This window comes from Typopeltis vanoorti, chromosome 12 (assembly GCF_054136105.1).
Source record: "Typopeltis vanoorti isolate ZY-2024b chromosome 12, IOZ_Tvanoo_1.0, whole genome shotgun sequence".
Lineage (NCBI taxonomy): Eukaryota > Metazoa > Arthropoda > Arachnida > Uropygi > Thelyphonidae > Typopeltis > Typopeltis vanoorti.
Genome location: NC_143560.1, coordinates 84,505,601 through 84,525,838, shown reverse-complemented (window position 1 = coordinate 84,525,838; position 20,238 = coordinate 84,505,601). Strand labels below are relative to the sequence as shown.

General features: G+C 35.5%; 1 protein-coding gene across 2 annotated transcripts in view; it reads left to right on the top strand.

Annotated features, from left to right (window-relative positions):
• Positions 1-20,238, top strand: part of LOC150100950 (serine hydrolase BPHL) — a 139,543-nt gene that overhangs the window by 21,288 nt on the left and 98,017 nt on the right. The window contains exon 2 of one of the 2 annotated variants that reach the window (XM_090401554.1): positions 1,819-1,951. The exons of the other annotated variant lie outside the window; for it this stretch is intronic. Within the exon in view, the coding sequence (XP_090257680.1) occupies positions 1,819-1,951 (133 nt within the window). The remainder of the gene's footprint in view (positions 1-1,818; positions 1,952-20,238) is intronic. 2 annotated transcript variants of the gene reach the window in all.

The following is a 20,238-nucleotide window of genomic DNA, read 5'->3' as shown; positions in this document are numbered from 1 at the left end:
GTTCTGGACATCTAGCAATAGACAGCACTCAAAGGAGAGCAGGAAGGGAGATGCTGTCAAAGGCCTTCAGGAATAGAAGTCGCACTGGACCATGTAGTGATGGAGCTACCCAAGTATAACTCCATAACATATGAAAGAAAGCGTTCTGGACATCTAGCAATAGACAGCACTCAAAGGAGAGCAGGAAGGGAGATGCTGTCAAAGGCCTTTTGGAGGTCCAGCGATGCCATATATAAAGGTTTAAGGCAGCATCGGGAATCAGAGAGAAGAGAAGAAAGAAGATATATATTCTCAGCACAGCTGTCCAAAGTAGGGATCTCAGACATCCCATAAAATACGGGATCGTCCCGTTTTGGGCTAATGCATCCCATTTTGTTCTGAAGAATGAAACGGGATGCATTCTTTCTTCAGAATTCATTGTTCAGGAAAGTATTGCAAGAGTGAGCGAGACTGATTGATTAATAAGAATATTGTCAGGTGAGAAGAGCATTACTGTATTAACAATTTATTTTGTATCTATAATAGTAAGTAAAAAACCACTTAATATGCAGCCTAACAATTGGATTTACTATTTGTTTACTTATACTTAGTAAAGTGTGTGCATAGTAAACCTTATTATGCACACACTTGGAAAGTTAGAATCATTTTGTAAGACTGGCATATGTGATGGATGCGCATACTAAACTTTTACCCTCAGTCATAAGTGTCCCATATTTTTTTTAAACGTATCTGGGATCCCTAGTCCAAAGGAACAAAAGCCCTCTGTCTATAATCATGCTGTATATGTTGCTGAAGCAGTTTGACTAAGATTTTATGATAGAGTCTAAGTATCACAGGGGAGATGGTAATAGGTCTAAAGTCTGATGCACGGCTTGAAGTTTCTTTCTTTGGAATGAAGATAGTTGAGGCACGTAGGTATGGTGGTATTGCTTTACTGGAAAGGAGAATGTCCAATAAGTCTTGAAGAATCTTCAGTGTCACCTTCCGAAGCCTAGCCACAGGAAAGCCATCAGGTCCGGAGGCAGAGAAATTGGATGGAATAGCTGCTTTGATCTCCTGGATGGAGACAGGCTGGTATATTTGAAGGGCAGGAATGGACCAGGAGGCAGCTCATGCATAGGCACTGTGAGACTGCAGCACCCCCAATTTTTCTCGATACATACATATATTTATTAATTTATTTATATTTGCTTATAATATTTAATTTTATCATCAACAATCCTATACAATTCTCTTTGCATTATTTTTTATAAAAAATAATAAAAATCCATCTTGTAGCACTTAGGAGTGCACAGGATGCTAGCAACACTGTGTTTACCACAGTGTCATATTGCTATACAAGCAAGCATATGCACATCATAGTGAGATGCAAGCTATTAGTGTAATGCGGCACTGTCCGTCACGGAGTTCCACTGTTGTTTACATGCAGTTTGCACCAGTAGTAGAGTGTTCATAGTGCTTATTGTGTTTACTCCGTCTCTTTAAATATTTGGACATTACAATTAAAGACATAACATTTGTTATAGTTTTTATTTTAGAACATTATTGGGGTTATGATAATGGATTTTATTTTTAAGTAATTTTGAATTATACTAAACTATAATTTTATCAATAATAAACAATATTTTTTCATGAAACAAAACAAGAAGAATATATTTTATTTTTAAGTAATTTTGAATTATACCAAACTGTATAATTTTATCGATAATAAACAATATTTTTTCATGTTTAATTATTTTTTAAATTTTTACCATAATTTGGATATTTTATCCAAACATGTATACACTGTACTTACAGTGTGTATGTATATTTCAAAAGTTGCAGCACCCCCACGATTTCAAGCCACAAGGCACCACTGGAATGGACCTCGATATCGTAGGTTGGTCATCATCAGAGAAGTGTGGAGGTGGAGCAGAAAAGACTGTTCTCCAGAATTTAACAAAATCATCATGTAAGTCTGCTGGAGGTGGAGGGGAAGCACTGTCAAGGATGGTCTTGGCACATTACCCTCTATTCCTTTTATAGAGGGCTTGCATATATGAGGGATGTGAGTCTACAAGACTCACATCCCCTGTATACCACTTTTTGATATCTGTCAGTCAGCCATCCTCTTAACCACGCTAATATTTTATAATCCAAACCCATATTCTCCAGTTTGTGCCACAGTCCTTCATGCTGTATTCTGTCAAAAGCCTTTGCAAAATCCAAAAATATCATGGTATATCCATTCCTCTAGTCTAGTTCAATGGTAACATTATTATAGAATGTGAGCAAGTTGCTAAAACATGACCTTCCCTTATTAACCCATGCTGTTCATTGCAAATTAGAGATTCACTCTCAACCATTTCTGAATATGAGTCCTCCAATTTTTCTAAAATCTTCACCACCACTCCTCAGATACTGATTGGCCAGTAGTTAGATACATCGGTCTTTGCACTACCCTTGTGCAATGAGATTACCATCAGAGCCGGCGCTAGGGTCTTTGACGCCCGCATGCAATTTCTATCTAAGCACTCCTGTAACGATCCGGGAGTGTGTGGTTCTTTTACGATAAAAAAAAATTTAATTATTTGAAATTTCTTAAATAAATTTTGACAGAACAGCCACATGTTGGTTCGCTAAATGTAACGAACCAGTAATCTAGTATGGGTTAATAAGGGAAGGTCATGTTTTAGCAACTTGCTCGCATTCTATAATAATGTTACCATTGAACTAGACTAGAGGAATGGATATACCATGATATTTTTGGATTTTGCAAAGGCTTTTGACAGAATACAGCATGAAGGACTGTGGCACAAACTGGAGAATATGGGTTTGGATTATAAAATATTAGCGTGGTTAAGAGGATGGCCTGACAGATATCAAAAAGTGGTATAACCGGGAGTGTTGACTAGGCAGGATAATTGTTAAAAACCCTTATATTCAAAAAATTCTCAAAAGTTAAAGCAAATTTTGATAAAGCCACTTCACTTTAATCGTTGAATATAATGATACAGGGATTATAGCCTTCTCACCGACCCGAATCGCTAACAAAATTAAAATGAATTTTAATTAAAGTTAAAATTTATTTGAATTAAAGTTTAAAAAATTCTTGTATTTTACAAGTTACTAAATTCTTAGTAACTTGTAATAATTTTTATAAGTGGAACTATCTTTTAGGAAATTAAAAGAAACTCAAGATAGATGAGAAAATAATAAAAGAATTCAGAAATAATTAGAACATTTAATATAAGTATTCAAAAAATAATATCTTTACAGAATAACAGAAAATAAATTAAATTACATAAATATACTTGAAAATTTTTTTATTAAAATTTAAGGTTTTTGATTTCATATTCACAAAATTAGAAATAATGGTCTTAACGCCTAATTCCACACATATATCATTTTCTGAAATAAATTTTGACAGAACAGCCTTTTTTGTGACATACTTGTTCTTAAGTAGGTTTTAATCAATTTCAACTTGGAAATAAGGAACGTTCACTGCTCACTACACTAACAGTTAAGGTTAATAGTATTCTTAAAGCAATTGAAAAGTTAGGGAAAGATAAATTATTGGACACAATAAAATTATGAATATCGAAAGGGCTTTTAAATATTTAAATTATCCATCCGAAAAATATCCCAGAAAGCACATAACTCGTCATATAGTTCTATTGCATTTACGTTTTTATTGTCGCAGTCCTTCAAGAGAATCTCTAAATCTTCGTTATTAATTTGTAGTAATCTATACAAGAAATTGAAATTATCATATCTTTTAGTTGTTCAAAATGTTCTATTAACGAACACATTGCAACATCTAGAAGTGTATAAAACACATTCACTCTAAATTTATCTTCTGGCGATTGTGGCGTTTCGTCATGATGCTCGTAGTTAAATTGTCGTGTCTTTCATCATTGAACTTCCATACTAGTTTTAAATTCTTGTTCTCCATCCACCTCTTCACTCAGTTATTTTGACGTTTTTAGAACTTCTTTAAAATTTGTTTCTGATCTATACTCTTGTAAGAATATATTTTTAAGTTTTCGATAGATTCTGAAGCAAGTGTAATGTTCATATTTTTGTCTTGAAGCATTTTACTCACAGGGTTTATTCTGTTAAGTAAATCATACCAAGTTATAAGAGAGCAAATAAATTTGTAGTCCTTTATTTTAGCATAATGTTTGTGCTTCATGCTGAGTTTCTTTATTAAAATTTTCATTATTTAAAATTTCAAAAAGTGCATCATAAATTTCTCCTAACTGATATTGTAGATGGCGGATTGCATTAATTTTACTTTCCCATCGCATTTCTGATGGCTGTTTCAATGTTAATTTTTTTTACAAACTTTAAAAGGATTGCCCAACGTTTGTAAGAGAATGAAAAGAATTGTATATTTCTTGAATAATTGCAAAGAAACTAATTGCATCTACATTCACTTTGGCTGCATCGTTAATGATTAAATTTAGAGTATGAGCAGCACATGGCACGTAAAAAGCTACAGGATTTTTGTTCAAAAGCAAATTTTGGAGCCCATATTTGCCCCATTGTCATACCCTTGACCTCGCATGTCTTCAATGGGAATGTTCTATTTTTCCAGTTGTTCCATTATTGTTGCACATAAACCACGTCCTGTGGAATCTGATATATCTGCAAAACCTAAAACGTTTTCCCTGATCTTGACAATTCCATTGTCACAGGAAACAAAGCGAATAATAATGGTCATTTGTTCTGTTTTACTTGCATCAGGTGTGCAGTCTAAAATTATGGAATAATATTTAGATTTTAGAATTGATAATAAAATTGTATCCGTGATTGTTACTTAAAGTTTCCAATATTTCATTTTGACTGTCTTTACTCAAATAGTGTACTCTATTGTTTCGTTGTAGGGCCCTTTCAACATGATTTTCCATAATGGGATCAAACTTCCCAAATAGTTCGACTAATTTTAAAAAATTGCTGTTATTTCTTTCATATAATTTATCAGATGATCTGCGAAAAGCTAAATTTCGGCTACGAAGGAATTTTATAATTTTAATCAAGCATTCTAAAATACTCGTCCAATGTTTCTTTTCCATTTCATACATGCTTTGAATCTGGAAATCAATAGTAGTTTTCTTTTTTTTAAATTTTTATCAAGTTCCTTCCATTTTAAGAAATTTTTCATGTGAGTTAAACTAGTCTCATGTCTATGTAAAGTTGTACATACATTTCTCCAATCGTTATAACCTTCTACAAGACTCAGTGGGTGATTCAGCTGATTCAGTAGGTGCGACAAGTTTGCAACAAAAGCAAAAAACAGAATTTAAAGTTTCGGAATAAATGAGCCATGTTCTTGGCACCAGCTCCCGTTTTCCATTTTTCTATTATAATACGTGTCACCAAATTTATGACCATATGTATCTCTGGGATATATTATATTTTTATTTTGAACAGGCCCCATTTCAATTAGAACAACTCATAATTTTTCATCAATATTTCCCCGTTCACCTGGCTCTTCTAAATTCACAGAGACTAACAATGTGTTAGTTTCATGGTCAACTACAACTAAATCTTGTTGTAGTTGACTAAATCCTAACTATTTTTCACACTTAAATCATGTTCAATTATCTTGTTCAATAGTTGCAATAGTACCTTCATGCAAATTGGATGATGTGCATGGTTCTTCAACTCTGATTTCTGATGTATCGAGTTGGTTACAATCTGCATCAGAATATTTTAACAAATTTATTAAGAGTCCCAGTTTGTTTCTTAATATCTGCTTCTTTCGCAGCGTGACACTTATGATTTTGTGCATCGGATAACTTTTTTAAAAATTTTTGATTCCATTTCTGTTTTATATCCACAAGAAATTATTACACAACATGACACAGAGACGAAATAATAGTCCGCACTGTGCTACTGTCAGTAGCCTACTGAGATGCGTACCATATGACTGGTTAACTAGCAACAAATGTTTTGTATGAAAATTCGTTTCTGCACATAAAAACTGTTCACCGTTTCACTTTAGATAGACTGCAGTAGACACAACATTCTGCAGGCAAGCATTTAGCCTGCTCTAGCTGCAAAATTGTAAACAGCCGGCTGATCAAAGAGGTGGCAATATACATTTTGTTTTAATTTTTATTCAGTGTATACGGCCTCATTTATTTTAATATTGATCATTCTAAGAATTTTTTTGTTTTTATGATAAAAATTTTGTTTCTTCAAAATTAACTTATGAACCATTCCCTGGTGGCGGTGCCCCATCATAGCGACGCCCGCATGCTTTGCATGCCCACTTCCACCGGCCCTGATTACCATGCATTCTTTCCATTCCTGTGGAATCTTCCATGTTCTGAGACTCATATATAGCCTGGTTAAAAGAATAGCCAGTTCAGCCGAACACTCTTTTAGCACCTGTTCTGATATCTGGAGTAGTAGTGAACTCAATGTTGCATACACCAGGTTTACAGCTTTTAGCAAAATTGGCACTCATTAGTTGAACAACCTCTTCTGCTATCTGCATTTAGAAGAGTTATTCTTTCATATTCATTGTTTCTTTTACTTGCAGCATATCGATAGAATTCTTGTAGGTTGTCTTTAGTACACAGAACAAGTTTCTTTTCATACTCCAACTTTGCTTTCTGTACAACAGTTGTGAGTATTCTAGCCTGCTACTTATAATTTTCATAATTCCAATCATCCATGCACATGGTATTCCTTCCCCGTCATCCTTTTCTTATGAATTTCTTGCTTAATAAGATTACACATCCATTTGACTCCTACCCTATTTATTCTTCAAACTCTCTGGACACACTCTGTTATTGCATCATTTTAAGTATTTTTTAAATATGCACTGTCATGCACTGTCGATATTCTTCTTATCCAGCAACTTATACCATCCCTCTGAACTCGGTATACTCTTCAGTTGGTCATAATTTCCTGCTTTGTAGTTCAGCATGTAACCTTTTCTGAATGGAACATTCATAAACTTAGTCACTTCCCAAATGAGTACCACGTGATCACTGTCACCAACCGGAGGCAGAATAGTTACATCTTTAACTGAAATGCCCTCTGACACTATAATCAAATCTAACACTCTTTGACCTCAAGTTCCTTCTGTCACAAGCTGCTTGAGGATGTTGTCCACAACAGCTCAATAAATGAATTTTCATTTTCTCATGAGATTTTACTGCTACTAAATCAATATTTAGGTAATTAAAGTCTCCCATTTATGATTACTCTTTTCATGCCCATTGTCTCTATTTGGTGTTGCATTTTTTCATCACTAGTAACCAATCCACTAGATCTGTAACAACACCCCACAATGTATTTGATCTTGTTAGATTTCACTTTACACCAGATGGCTTCAAATTCGCTGCCACATGAAATTCTGTTACTAGTACTAGTACTCAAATCATAGTTCTCAACACTAATTGGATTCATCATCTGCATTCACCATTAGCAGCATGGTTCTTCCGCTCCTATCCTGTCATTCCTTCCTAAAAATATTGTACCCTTTACACGCGACCAGTTAGTATGTCTGGTTCTGATAACCACATCTCACTAATGGCTGGAATCAGATCCCAACATATTGACCAAGGCAACACTATCCCTTTGTTTCTGATACTCCTAGCATTTGTATATAGACATAATAATGCCTATACTAGATTTGTTAAAGGGAGATCTTGTTTTACCAATTTACTTATGTACTTATTTACTTATTGTACAAGATGACAAATACATTGGAAAAGGGAGATCTTGTTTTACCAATTTACTTATGTACTTATTTACTTATTGTACAAGATGACAAATACATTGGAAAAGAGAGATCTTGTTTTATCAATTTACTTATGTACTTATTTACTTATTGTACAAGATGACAGATACATTGGAAAAGGAAGATGCATATACATTGGTATACTTATATTTTGCAAAGGCTTTTGATAGACACACACACACAAGTTGGTAACTGAATTGAAACAAATGGGAAGGGAAACTAGTTTAGTGAGTTGGAATAGGCAATTACTTTAGTGATAGGTATCAGCAAGTTGTGTATGGGGGAGGGAGAAGTGCTCTGAAAGAAGAAAGTAACTAGTGGTCACGGGTCTGTTTTGGAGCCATCATTGTTTAACTTATATTATATTATTATTATGTGAATGCCTCCAAAGAGTCCAAAGATTCATCAGGGGAAGGCACCTATTCTACAACTCTCAGTCTCTACCACCAAATACAGTGAACCACCACTACCATCATCTATACCAATGCCACCTACTGCCCACCAACATCACTAGTATTTTTTTTTTTGTCTATAAGTTGAATATGTACTCAAGGACAATTTGTCTGTATGCAGGATGAAAAACTCGGGTTTCCAGGAGAAAAAACCCTGCTATATCCGTTTAACTTGCATATTAATGATATTGGGATGGGTTTAACTGGAGATATGCAACTGTTTGCAGATGATGCAAAATTGGCAAGAATGATAAAGGAGTCAAGGGGATGTTGTGGCTTTACGGAGGTGGGGGGGGGGGGATCTCAATAGGCTGTGTGAATGTGCAAGTGAGTGGAGCTATCATTTAATGTTAAATAGTGCAAGGGCTTGAAATTTGGTAAGCAAGGTTGGGATGCAACATATACCATTAATAAGGAAATCTCGAAGGAGGAGATGAGAGATGTGGGAGTGATGGTTTTAGGGATTGCATTATTAAAATTGTGAGAACATCACAATCGATAATGGCAATGATGAGAAAGAATTTGACATGCAAAAGCAAAGAGGTTATGGTTCTCTTGTATAATGTATTGATCAGACCACTGTGCACAGATCTGGTCTCCTGGTTTTCAAGGGGATGACGATATCTTATCAAGGATCCAGAGAAGATTGCCTAAGCTAATAAATGGTCTTTGAAATGTGGGATATGAAGACAGATTAAGAGGAATGCAGTTTGCAAAGCCTCATGAATAGGAGGAGTCGGAATGATTGAGACATGCGGAAAAAAGTTTTTCCTGGAATGAGATAGAACAAGAAGTGTACAAGGGTACAAGGTGTACAAAGACCCTTCAAAGTGTACAAGGACAGTGTTAGGAGCACTTTCCTTGCATGGATAGTGGTTTGCAAGTGAAATGCATTGCCTGATAGTATGGTGAATACAGATACATTGAATGAGTTTAATGTTTTTTGATGAGCTTTATGTGTAATGGTGTGTACCTTCTCTAATATGTATTTTGGCTCCATAGAGGTTTGGTTTTAATATGATAATAATTAAGAAAAATATCATGTCAGGGCAGTAGATAAAATGTTATTGTTCAGTTTATCAAATTCAGAGATAAATGACTGCAATTATTGTCATGTCAGTGGCAGATAAAGCTTGTGCACGCTCATTTTTTCCAAAAAGGACACGACAGCCATATTATTATTATCATCTGTCCTCCATGAAGTCAGAGACTCATCGTGGGAGGTATACACTATTGCTCACAATGCTCATCCAACCATGTATTAAACTGATTCAATGTGTCTGCATTCACAACATGCTCAGGCAATGCATTCCACTCATCAGCCACTCTCCATGCAAAGAAACTACTCCTTATGCCCTTCTCACACCCTCCTTATACATTTTCCAGAGATCTCCCCTTGTTCTACTTCTTTCCATCATTCTATGAAAAATTTCTTCCACATTAACCTTGTAACAACCCTTTACCAACTTAAATGTCTCAATCATATCCCTTCTATTACTGTTATTCACAAGACTTTGCAAACTGCATTCCCTCACCTCAATCTATCCTCACATCCCAAAGACTAGTTACCATCTTAGCCTGTCTTCTCTGGGTCCTATCTAATATATTCTCATCACCATGAAAACCAGGGAACAAAATCTGTGCACAATAATCCATACGCTAGTGGATGACCATGGCCCAATAAAATAGAACAAGAAAGAACCTCTTTATTTATGAAAATAAGAATGATGCCAAACCTACCTGGTTTCGCATCATCTGCAAACAATTGTATATCATCAATTAAATCCATCCCAGTATCATTAATATACAAATTGAATGACAATGTTCTCAAAACAGATCCTCGTGGCACACCAATAATGACTTTCCTCCTCCAGGATACTGCATGCCCATACACCATTTACTGATACTGTCTGTAAGAGCCAGTTGCCTATTATTATAATTTATTATTATCCCAAGACCTCATGGAGTCTAAGACTCATCTGGGAGGTCCTTTTATCACACACATAACTCATCATACTGTGCCTTGAACACATTCAAACTCCTTGCAGACATCACACTCTCAGGCAAGGCATTCCAATCATTCACAACTCTGCACGAAAAAAACCTGCCCCTCACTCCCCTACTCACACCCTCTTTATACAGTTTCCAGGGATGACTTCTAGTTCTTCCCCCCCCCCCCCCGATCTCCCACTGTTTTCTGTGCATTGATCCTATAACAACCCCTTACCAACTTGTAGTTCTCTATCATATCTCCCCCTCCCTCCTGTCCACCAGACTCTGCAAATTACATCTTCTCAATCTTTCCTCATATTCGACATTCCAGAGGTTAGAAATACCTTAGTCAGTCACCTTTGGACCCTTTCCAACATCTCTTCATCCTTCTGAAAACCCGGTGACCAAATCTGGGCACAATAGTCCATGTATGGCCTAATCAAAGCCTTATACAACGGAACAAGAATCTCCCTACTTCTACACATCAGTGTCCTCTGCATCATGCCCAGAAGCCTTTGTGTTGTCTTCACAATTTTGGCTATGTGTCCCCTAAATTTCAGATCCTTATCCACTGTCACCCCTCAATAATTCAACTCAATAATCTGTCATACAGTCCCATCTGCTTCATTTTAGTTACCAGCTTGTGGTGTGGCAATCTATCAAAAGTCTTTGCAAAATCCAAGTATGCCACTGTGTATGCATCTCCCTTGTCCAATACATTTGTCTCTTTTCTATAGTACATAAGCAAGATTGGAAAATATGATAAAGAATACTATTATCAACCCACTTTTGTATCATATCTCTCACCAGCCTCTCCAATACCTTAACTACAACCCCAGGTGTATAGATTGGCCTATAATTTGTAACCTTAGCTTTAACACCACTTTTGTGAAGTGGAACAATTTTACCTTCCTTCCACTCCTTTAGGATTTCTGCTGTTCTAAGACTTCTGTAAACAGGTAGGTTAAGGCTGATGCAAACACTTTGGAAAATTCCCTTAAGACAAGTGGTGATATGTCATCAATTCTACTGCCTTATTGATATCTAAGGCTTATTTAACTCCTCATGCGCTTCTTGCTTGCTCGCCATTAAATCTTCTCTCATTTCATTCTTACATGTGAGCTTCTGATTTCACAGTGAGGATGAAACACCCTAAAGAACTGCACCGAATACCTCAACTTTGTCCTTTGCAGCAATTACCAATCTCACAGTTTAATTTGTTGGCATCAGCTTACCATGATCATTCTTCTTTCTACTTGCCACATATTGAAAACACTCCTGAGAATTTGTTTTGCCCTGATTTGCTAATTTCTATTCATACTACACATTTTGTTTTCCTTACTAAGTGAGTCACTCTTCTAGCTTGTTCTTTATACTCTTCATGTATCTAATTATGACCATTATTCATCTTGTGCTGCCACAAAAGTGCCTTCTTCCTCCAGATTTCATGCTTAATCTCTCTCATTCATCCATTTTACACCTACCTTATTGAACCTTTTGACACTTTCAGAATACATTCATATATTGATGCTGTATATATTTTTTGTCAGTTTCTCAAGCAGCATTTATTTACTTACTGCACAACTCCTCATTCCATGCTATAGCTCCAAGCTGTGTCTTTAGTTTGTCATAATCACCAGCCTTGTACTTCCACATATATCATTTCTTCACAGAAGTCTGCATATGGCAAGCCACAACCCAGGCAATCACTTCATAATTACTCTCACCAACTGGAGGAAAGTGCAAAATTCCACTCACAGTTACAACCTATGATGAAATGATCACATATAATTCTCAAAAATTGCTTGCCCTCCTTTAAATACTTCCTAAGATAGTTCAAGTTCATTTTCCTTATTCCCAAATGCTATCTCTTCATTTCTATCTTTCCTGCCATAATCAAAAGCACTCATAATAATTGACTAATATGGATATATAATTCCCCTGCTATCATCTACATCACTTCTCCTCCTTTTTGTCCTTTCTATCCTCACATAAAACACTGTATCCTTCCATATATTTCCATTCCCTTCAGCATATCATCAACAATTCAGCATATCATCTTCATTCAACCATGTTTCACTTATTCCAATGATTTTGAGGTGAATAAACCCAATCAGTAAAACAATCATCTTCCTTATTACTGATATTCTTGCCATTTGTAAATAAACACAGTAGTTCCCTTTTAGATAATCCTTAAATAATCTTTGTATCCGAGTTTTTTCCGTTATTAATTTTGTATCCATATATGAGGATATCCCCATTCACTACTACTTCCATGTTCCTCTTGTATTTCTGTTATCTCTTCATCTCCTACACCATTACCATGTCGTCTCACAAACACTTCAGTCTCTTCCTTTCCACCCTCCTGATCTTTCAAACTGCACTCCCTTCTCTTCACATAGCTCTGACAGTATACCATTTATGATGCACTCTTTCTGTCTCAACTCATCATTGCCATACCTTATCAACACACCAACAACCTTTCACACTCTACTGTTATCTTTCACTATCCTCAATAACCTCCTGATATCTGCCCTTATATTCTTCTTATGTCCACTTAAATCATTTGTTCTCACAACCACTACTAACTCACTTCCTTGTTTCATCCTCATATCAAAAGCCTGAATTTTCTTATGCATTCTTTTTCCTGGACAGCAGATCTTGTGGATTCTCTCATTAACCAATCCTCTAATAATGGAATCTCTATACACTGCTGTTCTTGAGTTACTTGTCACCTTTCTTTCTTTCTTGTATTTCTTTCGTTCTATCCTTTTGCACTCTGTCATTTGTTTCCACTAAACGTGTCTAGTATCACTCTGCATGTCCCTCACTTCATTTTTCATTTTGAACAACAACTTCAATTTTGCTCCTGTGTTGCTCCCATAGTGTTTCTCTCTCTCATTTTGCTGCTCCTTTCTTCTGTTTCCTCATTCTTACTTTCTTTCTGTTGCAATCTCTTACTTTTGTTTCTTCATTCTCACTCACTTTTGATCCATTATTCACACTGTCTTTTGCACCTAGGCATATGCTAACTTTCATTCCTTCAGTCTGTTTCACATTTGCTGATAATTTGTAGTCTAACAAAATATCACACCTTCTATAAATCCATACTTTTCTCATCTCTTGCCCAGTCCCTCCACAAACACATCTTTCAGATTTCACCATGTATACATGTTGCATTCACGACATCAAACCATTTTCAAAATTCTATGTCATTAATAGTATTTGATCTTCTGCTACACGGTGATTAGTACTCATACGTACCACCATTGTTTTTGTTTAAGGCACGATTCAAAAATTCAGTTAAAAAAAAAGTAACAATTCTGCAAAAGCCAACAGTCACGCAGTACACTAAGCTATCAGAATATTTCAGAATCATCTCTCTCAACATTTCCTACAACAGTGCCACACTGAATATCTAGAATTCCTGCTCACTTCATGCCAAATGGCCAAAGCAATGGTAATTGCTTTGGCCATTTGGCATGAAGTGAATTTTATATTAGATGGCCTATCACATAAACTATATCACTGAAAGGAAATTAATTTCAAAATGCTAATACTCAAAAAACATTCTTTAGACACAATCACAGAGTACTAATTATGTGATTGCATTCCTAACAGAGAAGCTGTTTGGGTAATAGTTTTTATTAATCTCTTGGCTAACCATGGTTACTTTAAGCACTCTTTCATTTCTACATTGTTATGATCATATTGGGTTTTATTTCAATCTGTAGATTAACGACATTCAGAAGGTGATATACAGCTGTTTAGTAATGATGCAAATATAAGCAGGATAATCAGGAATGCAACTGATATGCAGTACTTTCAGAATGATTTGAATAAGCTTTAATTCTGAGGTATGTGAGAATGGCTGTTAGTTTAATGTTAGTAAATGTAAAGCATTTGGTGTAATGAGATATCCAGTGTCATATTATGTTGATGGATTATGCTAGAACTGCAATTTTTAGATTGGTTGCAACCCATTAGTGCATCTTGAAATCAATTTAGTGGGTTGCAACCATTATTTTTTGAAATTATTATTGTTATTATTATTATTATGATGATGATGATTCAAGCCTCTATGGAGTCACAAGACTCATCGTGGGAGGCCCATTTTAGAAAACACAGAGTCTGTCATACCACTCATTGAACTCATTGACTGTTTGTGCTCTCACCACTCTATAAAACACAAATGGACATCACATACAAAAATGTTTTTTACACTCACTAATACAGAAAGTACGTGATGCAGGAATTTTTGTGACATTTGACTTAAAAGACCTGATCCCTTTATAACCATTCAAAAAAAAAAAATATATATATATATATGTTGGAATATATATATATATATATATATATATTTTAAAGAATAAATATTTAATGACTTAAACCAAGATAAAATATGAAGCTTTAATGAAAATGATACAACTAGTTTCAGCCTTTTACAACCTTCTTCAGGTATCCACTAAAGGTAGAACACAGTAATAAAAATTGAAGTTATAAAAAAAAACTGAGAATTACAGGCAAAAAATGCAATACATAATTGACACAAAAACGTTGTATTTTTCAAGTTGTTCTATCTAATGCACTATTGTTTGTTGCATGCGAGCTTGCAAGTTCTCGTGAATGGATGTTGTAACTCAAATTGTTGTTCAAATGTTCAGGATTAAGGAGGATTTCCACGATTTCCCTTTCAAACTCATCACTGCAGCAAAAAATGTTTTCGGATTTATCCCAGCAAACTGAGTGACTCTGTGGATCATCATGAGGATTGTTTGAGAAAAGAACATGACTGGATAGGGCAGATGCATGTGATCTTTTATAGGAGATGTCTCTCTTATACTCCTCTATATGAAGTTCAACAGATTTGTTAGTCTGTCCAAAATAAGGAATATTACAATCCCACCACAACTTGTAAACACCTGGATATTTCAGGTTGTGATGAATAGGCTTTGGATGGCTTATAAGAGAACGGACTTTAGGGAGTGTAGTGAAAAACGTCCTGATGTTGTATTTTTTAAGGACTTGAGCCAATTTATTGGAGACTGAACTAATGTAATGTGTTGAGATGCTACCTTTAAAATCAGTAGTTTCTGTAGTACACTGCCTAGGAGGATCCAGAAGAAATTTCTTAATCGTTTTTTCAGAATATCCATTTTGTTTAAAGATAAGAGAAAGGTGATTAATTTCTTTTTTGAGCTCATCTGGTTCATTTAAAAGAGAGCGTGTTCTGTGTCCTAAGGTAGAAATAGTTCCAAGCTTTTGTGGTGGAAAGTGATGAGATTGACAGTGCAGATATCTATTAGTATAAGTGTGTTTTCTGTATATAGAGATTTTAAATCTATCAGAGCATCGTATAAGAAATACATCCAGGAATGGAAGGCAGTTATTTCGTTCTAGTTCGGCAGAGAATTTTATATTAGAATGCTGGTTGTTAAGATGATGAAGAAAATCCATGTGAGATGTGTGTCCATGACTCCATATGCTGAAAATGTCATCAACATAACGTCTCCAAAGTTTCGGCTTAAGTGATATATATATATAAATATAGAAAGTATTTTTACCTTGGGTATAAATATGTTAAAAGATACCAAGCAATTTTAAACCTGGTTTTACTCCATTTCCCAAGTAAGCAAACAGACTAAAAGTCAAGTTTGCGCCTGCAATTGATGCAAGTCTAACTGATCCCACAGGTAGTGCAGGACCAGGGCAACTCGTGGCAAAGGTGGAACAAGCTCCGATCACTAATCTTAATATTTACCCTTAATGCCAAAACACATCTCCAAGAAGGGGATGTATGATGTTTTGTATTAAAGGCAAGGGGCCACTACCCAGACCGGTTTCAACCTTTATTGAGGTCTCGTCAGTGGGAGCTAGGCTAGAAATACCAAGATTTAGTAATACAGAGCTTGTAAGTATATTTCACCAAAACAAGTTACCATAAGGTGTTTTAACCTTATTAAATAAAAATCACTGGAGGAGATATAAATGTAGAAAGTATTTTTACCTTGGGTATAAATATGTGGGTATAAATAATTAAAACACCTTATGGTAACTTGTTTTGGTGAAATATACTTACAAGCTCTGTATTACTAAATCTTGGTATTTCTAGCCTAGCTCCCACTGACGAGACCTCAATAAAGGTTGAAACCGGTCTGGGTAGTGGCCCCTTGCCTTTAATACAAAACATCATACATCCCCTTCTTGGAGATGTGTTTTGGCATTAAGGGTAAATATTAAGATTAGTGATCGGAGCTTGTTCCACCTTTGCCACGAGTTGCCCTGGTCCTGCACTACCTGTGGGATCAGTTAGACTTGCATCAATTGCAGGCGCAAACTTGACTTTTAGTCTGTTTGCTTACTTGGGAAATGGAGTAAAACCAGGTTTAAAATTGCTTGGTATCTTTTAACATATTTATACCCAAGGTAAAAATACTTTCTACATTTATATCTCCTCCAGAGATTTTTATTTAATAAGGTTAAAACACCTTATGGTAACTTGTTTTGGTGAAATATACTTACAAGCTCTGTATTACTAAATCTTGGTATTTCTAGCATAGCTCCCACTGACGAGACCTCAATAAAGGTCGAAACCGGTCTGGGTAGTGGCCCCTTGCCTTTAATACAAAACATCATACATCCCCTTCTTGGAGATGTGTTTTGGTATTAAGGGTAAATATTAAGATTAGTGATCGGAGCTTGTTCCACCTTTGCCACGAGTTGCCCTGGTCCTGCACTATCTGTGGGATCAGTTAGACTTGCATCAATTGCAGGTACAAACTTGACTTTTAGTCTGTTTGCTTACTTGGGAAATGGAGTAAAACCAGGTTTAAAATTGCTTGGTATCTTTTAATATATCTATATATATATTTTTTTTTTTTTTTCTTTTTTTGAATGGTTATAAAGGGATCAGGTCTTTTAAATCAAATGTCACAAAAACTCCTACATCACGTACTTGCTGTATTAGTGAGTGTATGTTCCAACATAAAAATGTGCACAAATTCACATGGAGAGAAGAGGCAAGGAATAAGAAAAATCTCATTGACTGTGTTATTGTTGATAGTGATGTTTTCTTCCTGGTGCAGGACACCAGAGTGTACAGAGGATTTGAAATTGGAAGCGATCACTATTTAGTCTTGAGCAGGATAAAATTGAATTTCATATTGAAAAGAATAACATGTAACAAAGTCTTAAAGCAAATAAAAGTTGAGCATCTCTCAGCTGTGAACTGTAGACTAAAATACACAATGATTATTGAAGAAAAAATGAAAGAGTTTGAGAACAGTAACCAAACCTTGGAGATTCAGTGGCAAGCCTTGAAGATAACCCTGATTGATTCAGCTAGAGGGGATGTGGTGAAGTTGTCTGCAAGGATAGGAAAATTAGAACTCCTTGGTGGACACAGAAAGTTAAAGAGGCAGTGAAGGAAAAGAAGAAAGCATATCAAAAGTTCCTGGCAAATAAGTCAGCGTGTGCTCTTAGAGAATACAGAGACAAATGTAAGAAAGCTAAATAGTGTGTAAAACTAGCTGAACAAAAGTCATGGGAGGACTTTGGCAAGAACATAGAAAATAAATATCAAGAAGGTGGCAAAAATATTCTGGAGGTTTTTAAAGAAGCTTAGGAATGGAGAAAAGAGTGCTGTAAAAGGAGTTAGAGATGATAAAGGTGACATGAAAACAGGAGAAAAAGATATCCTTGAAGTATGGAGTAATTACTTTGAAAAACTGCTAAATGAAACAAGCAATGATGACAGCACAGTGGTAAAAAACACTGACCAGGCATGCAGTCAGGAATACATATCCATACTTGAAGTAGAAAAAGCCATCAAAGGCTTGAAATGTGGAAAGGCAGCAGGAGTAGATGATATTCGCCCAGAAATGCTGAAGTATGGTGCTATAAAAGTCTTACAGTGGCTCACTGCATAGTTCAGAATGCCTGGACAGAGGGACGAATTCCCGATGACTGGAGTAGAGCTCTCATAGTACCCATACATAAAAAGGGAAATAAAACTGAATGTGAGAATTACAGAGGTATATCACTACTGAGTGTTCCTGGTAAGATATATGCAAGTATACTTGAGAAACGGTTGAGAAGAATTGTGGAAGAAAAGCTTGGTGAAGAACAAGCTGGATTCAGGTCAAATAGAGACTGTCAGGATCAGTTCTTCACTTTACGACAAATAGTGGAGAAATCATGGAAATATAACAAATATCTGTATTTAAGTTTTGTTGATTTGCAAAAGGCATATGACAAGGTGCCGAGAGAAATGCTATTCAGTACACTACGGTTATATGGTGTCAATGGGGCATTATATCAAGCAATATTTAGTCTTTATTTGAGTTGTAAGTCAGCAGTTAGAATTGAAGGAAGTACATGGAGATGGCTTAATGTTAAATCTGGTGTGAGACAAGGATGTACATTATCCGCTCTGTTATTCATTATCTATATGGATCACATTATGAAGGAAAGTGGTATTAAACATGATATCAAAATTGGAGATGTGAATGTCTTCTAAATAAATCTGCTACAAGTCTGCAAGATTCTCTGAACTAAATTGAATAACTGTTGTAATAGATATGGTATGAAGGTCAGCAATAAAAAGACAAAGACAATGAAAATAATCAGAATCATTGAAAATATCAACTGTGTTGTGAATGGAGAACCTGTGGAACAAATAAAACATTTGAGCTATTTAGGCACGATTTTTAGCGAAGATGGTAAATTAAATATAGAAATAGACAACAGAATCAACAAAGCTGGTATGGTAGGAAGTCAATTGAATAAATTCATATAGAATAAGAGATAAAATTGGTCAGAACACTAAATTAGCTGTATACAAGATAGTGTTCAAACCAGTTTTAATTTATGGATCTGAGACCTGAGATCTAGTCTTTGGTCAAGTAAAACACTTGACCAAAGACTAGAGACCACAGATATGAGAGTCCTGAGAAAGATTAAAGGCATGAACAGATGGCATCAATGACAATATCATATTAAAAACGAGGATATTAGGAAAGAACTTAACATTGTCAGCATCCAGGAATGCATTAGCAGAGCTAATCTCAGCTGGTATGGTCACTTACACAGAATGGATGAGGAAAGATTAGCAAAACAAGTGTTTTCTGCCAGATTGGCATGTAAATGACCCAGAGGAAGAACAAGATATAGGTGGATTGATACGTACAAAGTGCCTTAGATGATAGAAATATAAGATCTGATAATGTTGGAGTCTTCACAAGTAATAACAGACTGATTTGGAGGAAAATTGTAGATAGGAAGTTAGTAATGATGTAAATTTTTCATGTAGTACTATCATATCTTGTACACCTCTTGAGGGTACATGGCAGGAAATTGATGATGATATATATATATATATATATATGTGTGTGTGTGTGTTAAAGATACCAAGCTATTTTAAACCTGGTTTTAATCCATTTCGCAAGTAAGCAAACAGACAAGTAAGTCAAGTTTGCACCTGCAAGTAGTGCAAGTCTGGGTGACCCGCAAAGTAGTGCAAGTCTTAGGCAGCTTGTGATAAAGGTGGAATAAGCTCTGATCACTGTTCTTAATATTTAACCTTAATGCAAAGCACATCTCCTTAAGGAGATGTATCATGCTATGCATTAAAGGCAAGCGGCCACTACCCAAATCGGTTTCGACATTTATTGAGGTCTCATCGGTATCTTTAACATATATTATACCCAAGGTAAAAAACTTTCTACACATATATATATGTATACATAACAGGCAATCATCTTGATTGTAAGACAAGTGGCACTCCCATGGACTCCTAGCTGGATCTCTCCTCTCCTCTTCTTCTTCTACTTTGAGGAAGATCCACTCACTTTAATCTTTCCTATAAAGCCTATTTAGCCAACTCTTCTTATTTTATGACCCTTATGCTATTAGAGTACTCGAGGGCTATGGGATCTTTCCATTTCTAGCCTTACAACTATGTCCCCTCCATAAACCTTTACTATAATTCTACTCTATTCTACTATAATATACTCTTTCCCCTTCAATATACTCTATTCCTCCTATGGGTATAAA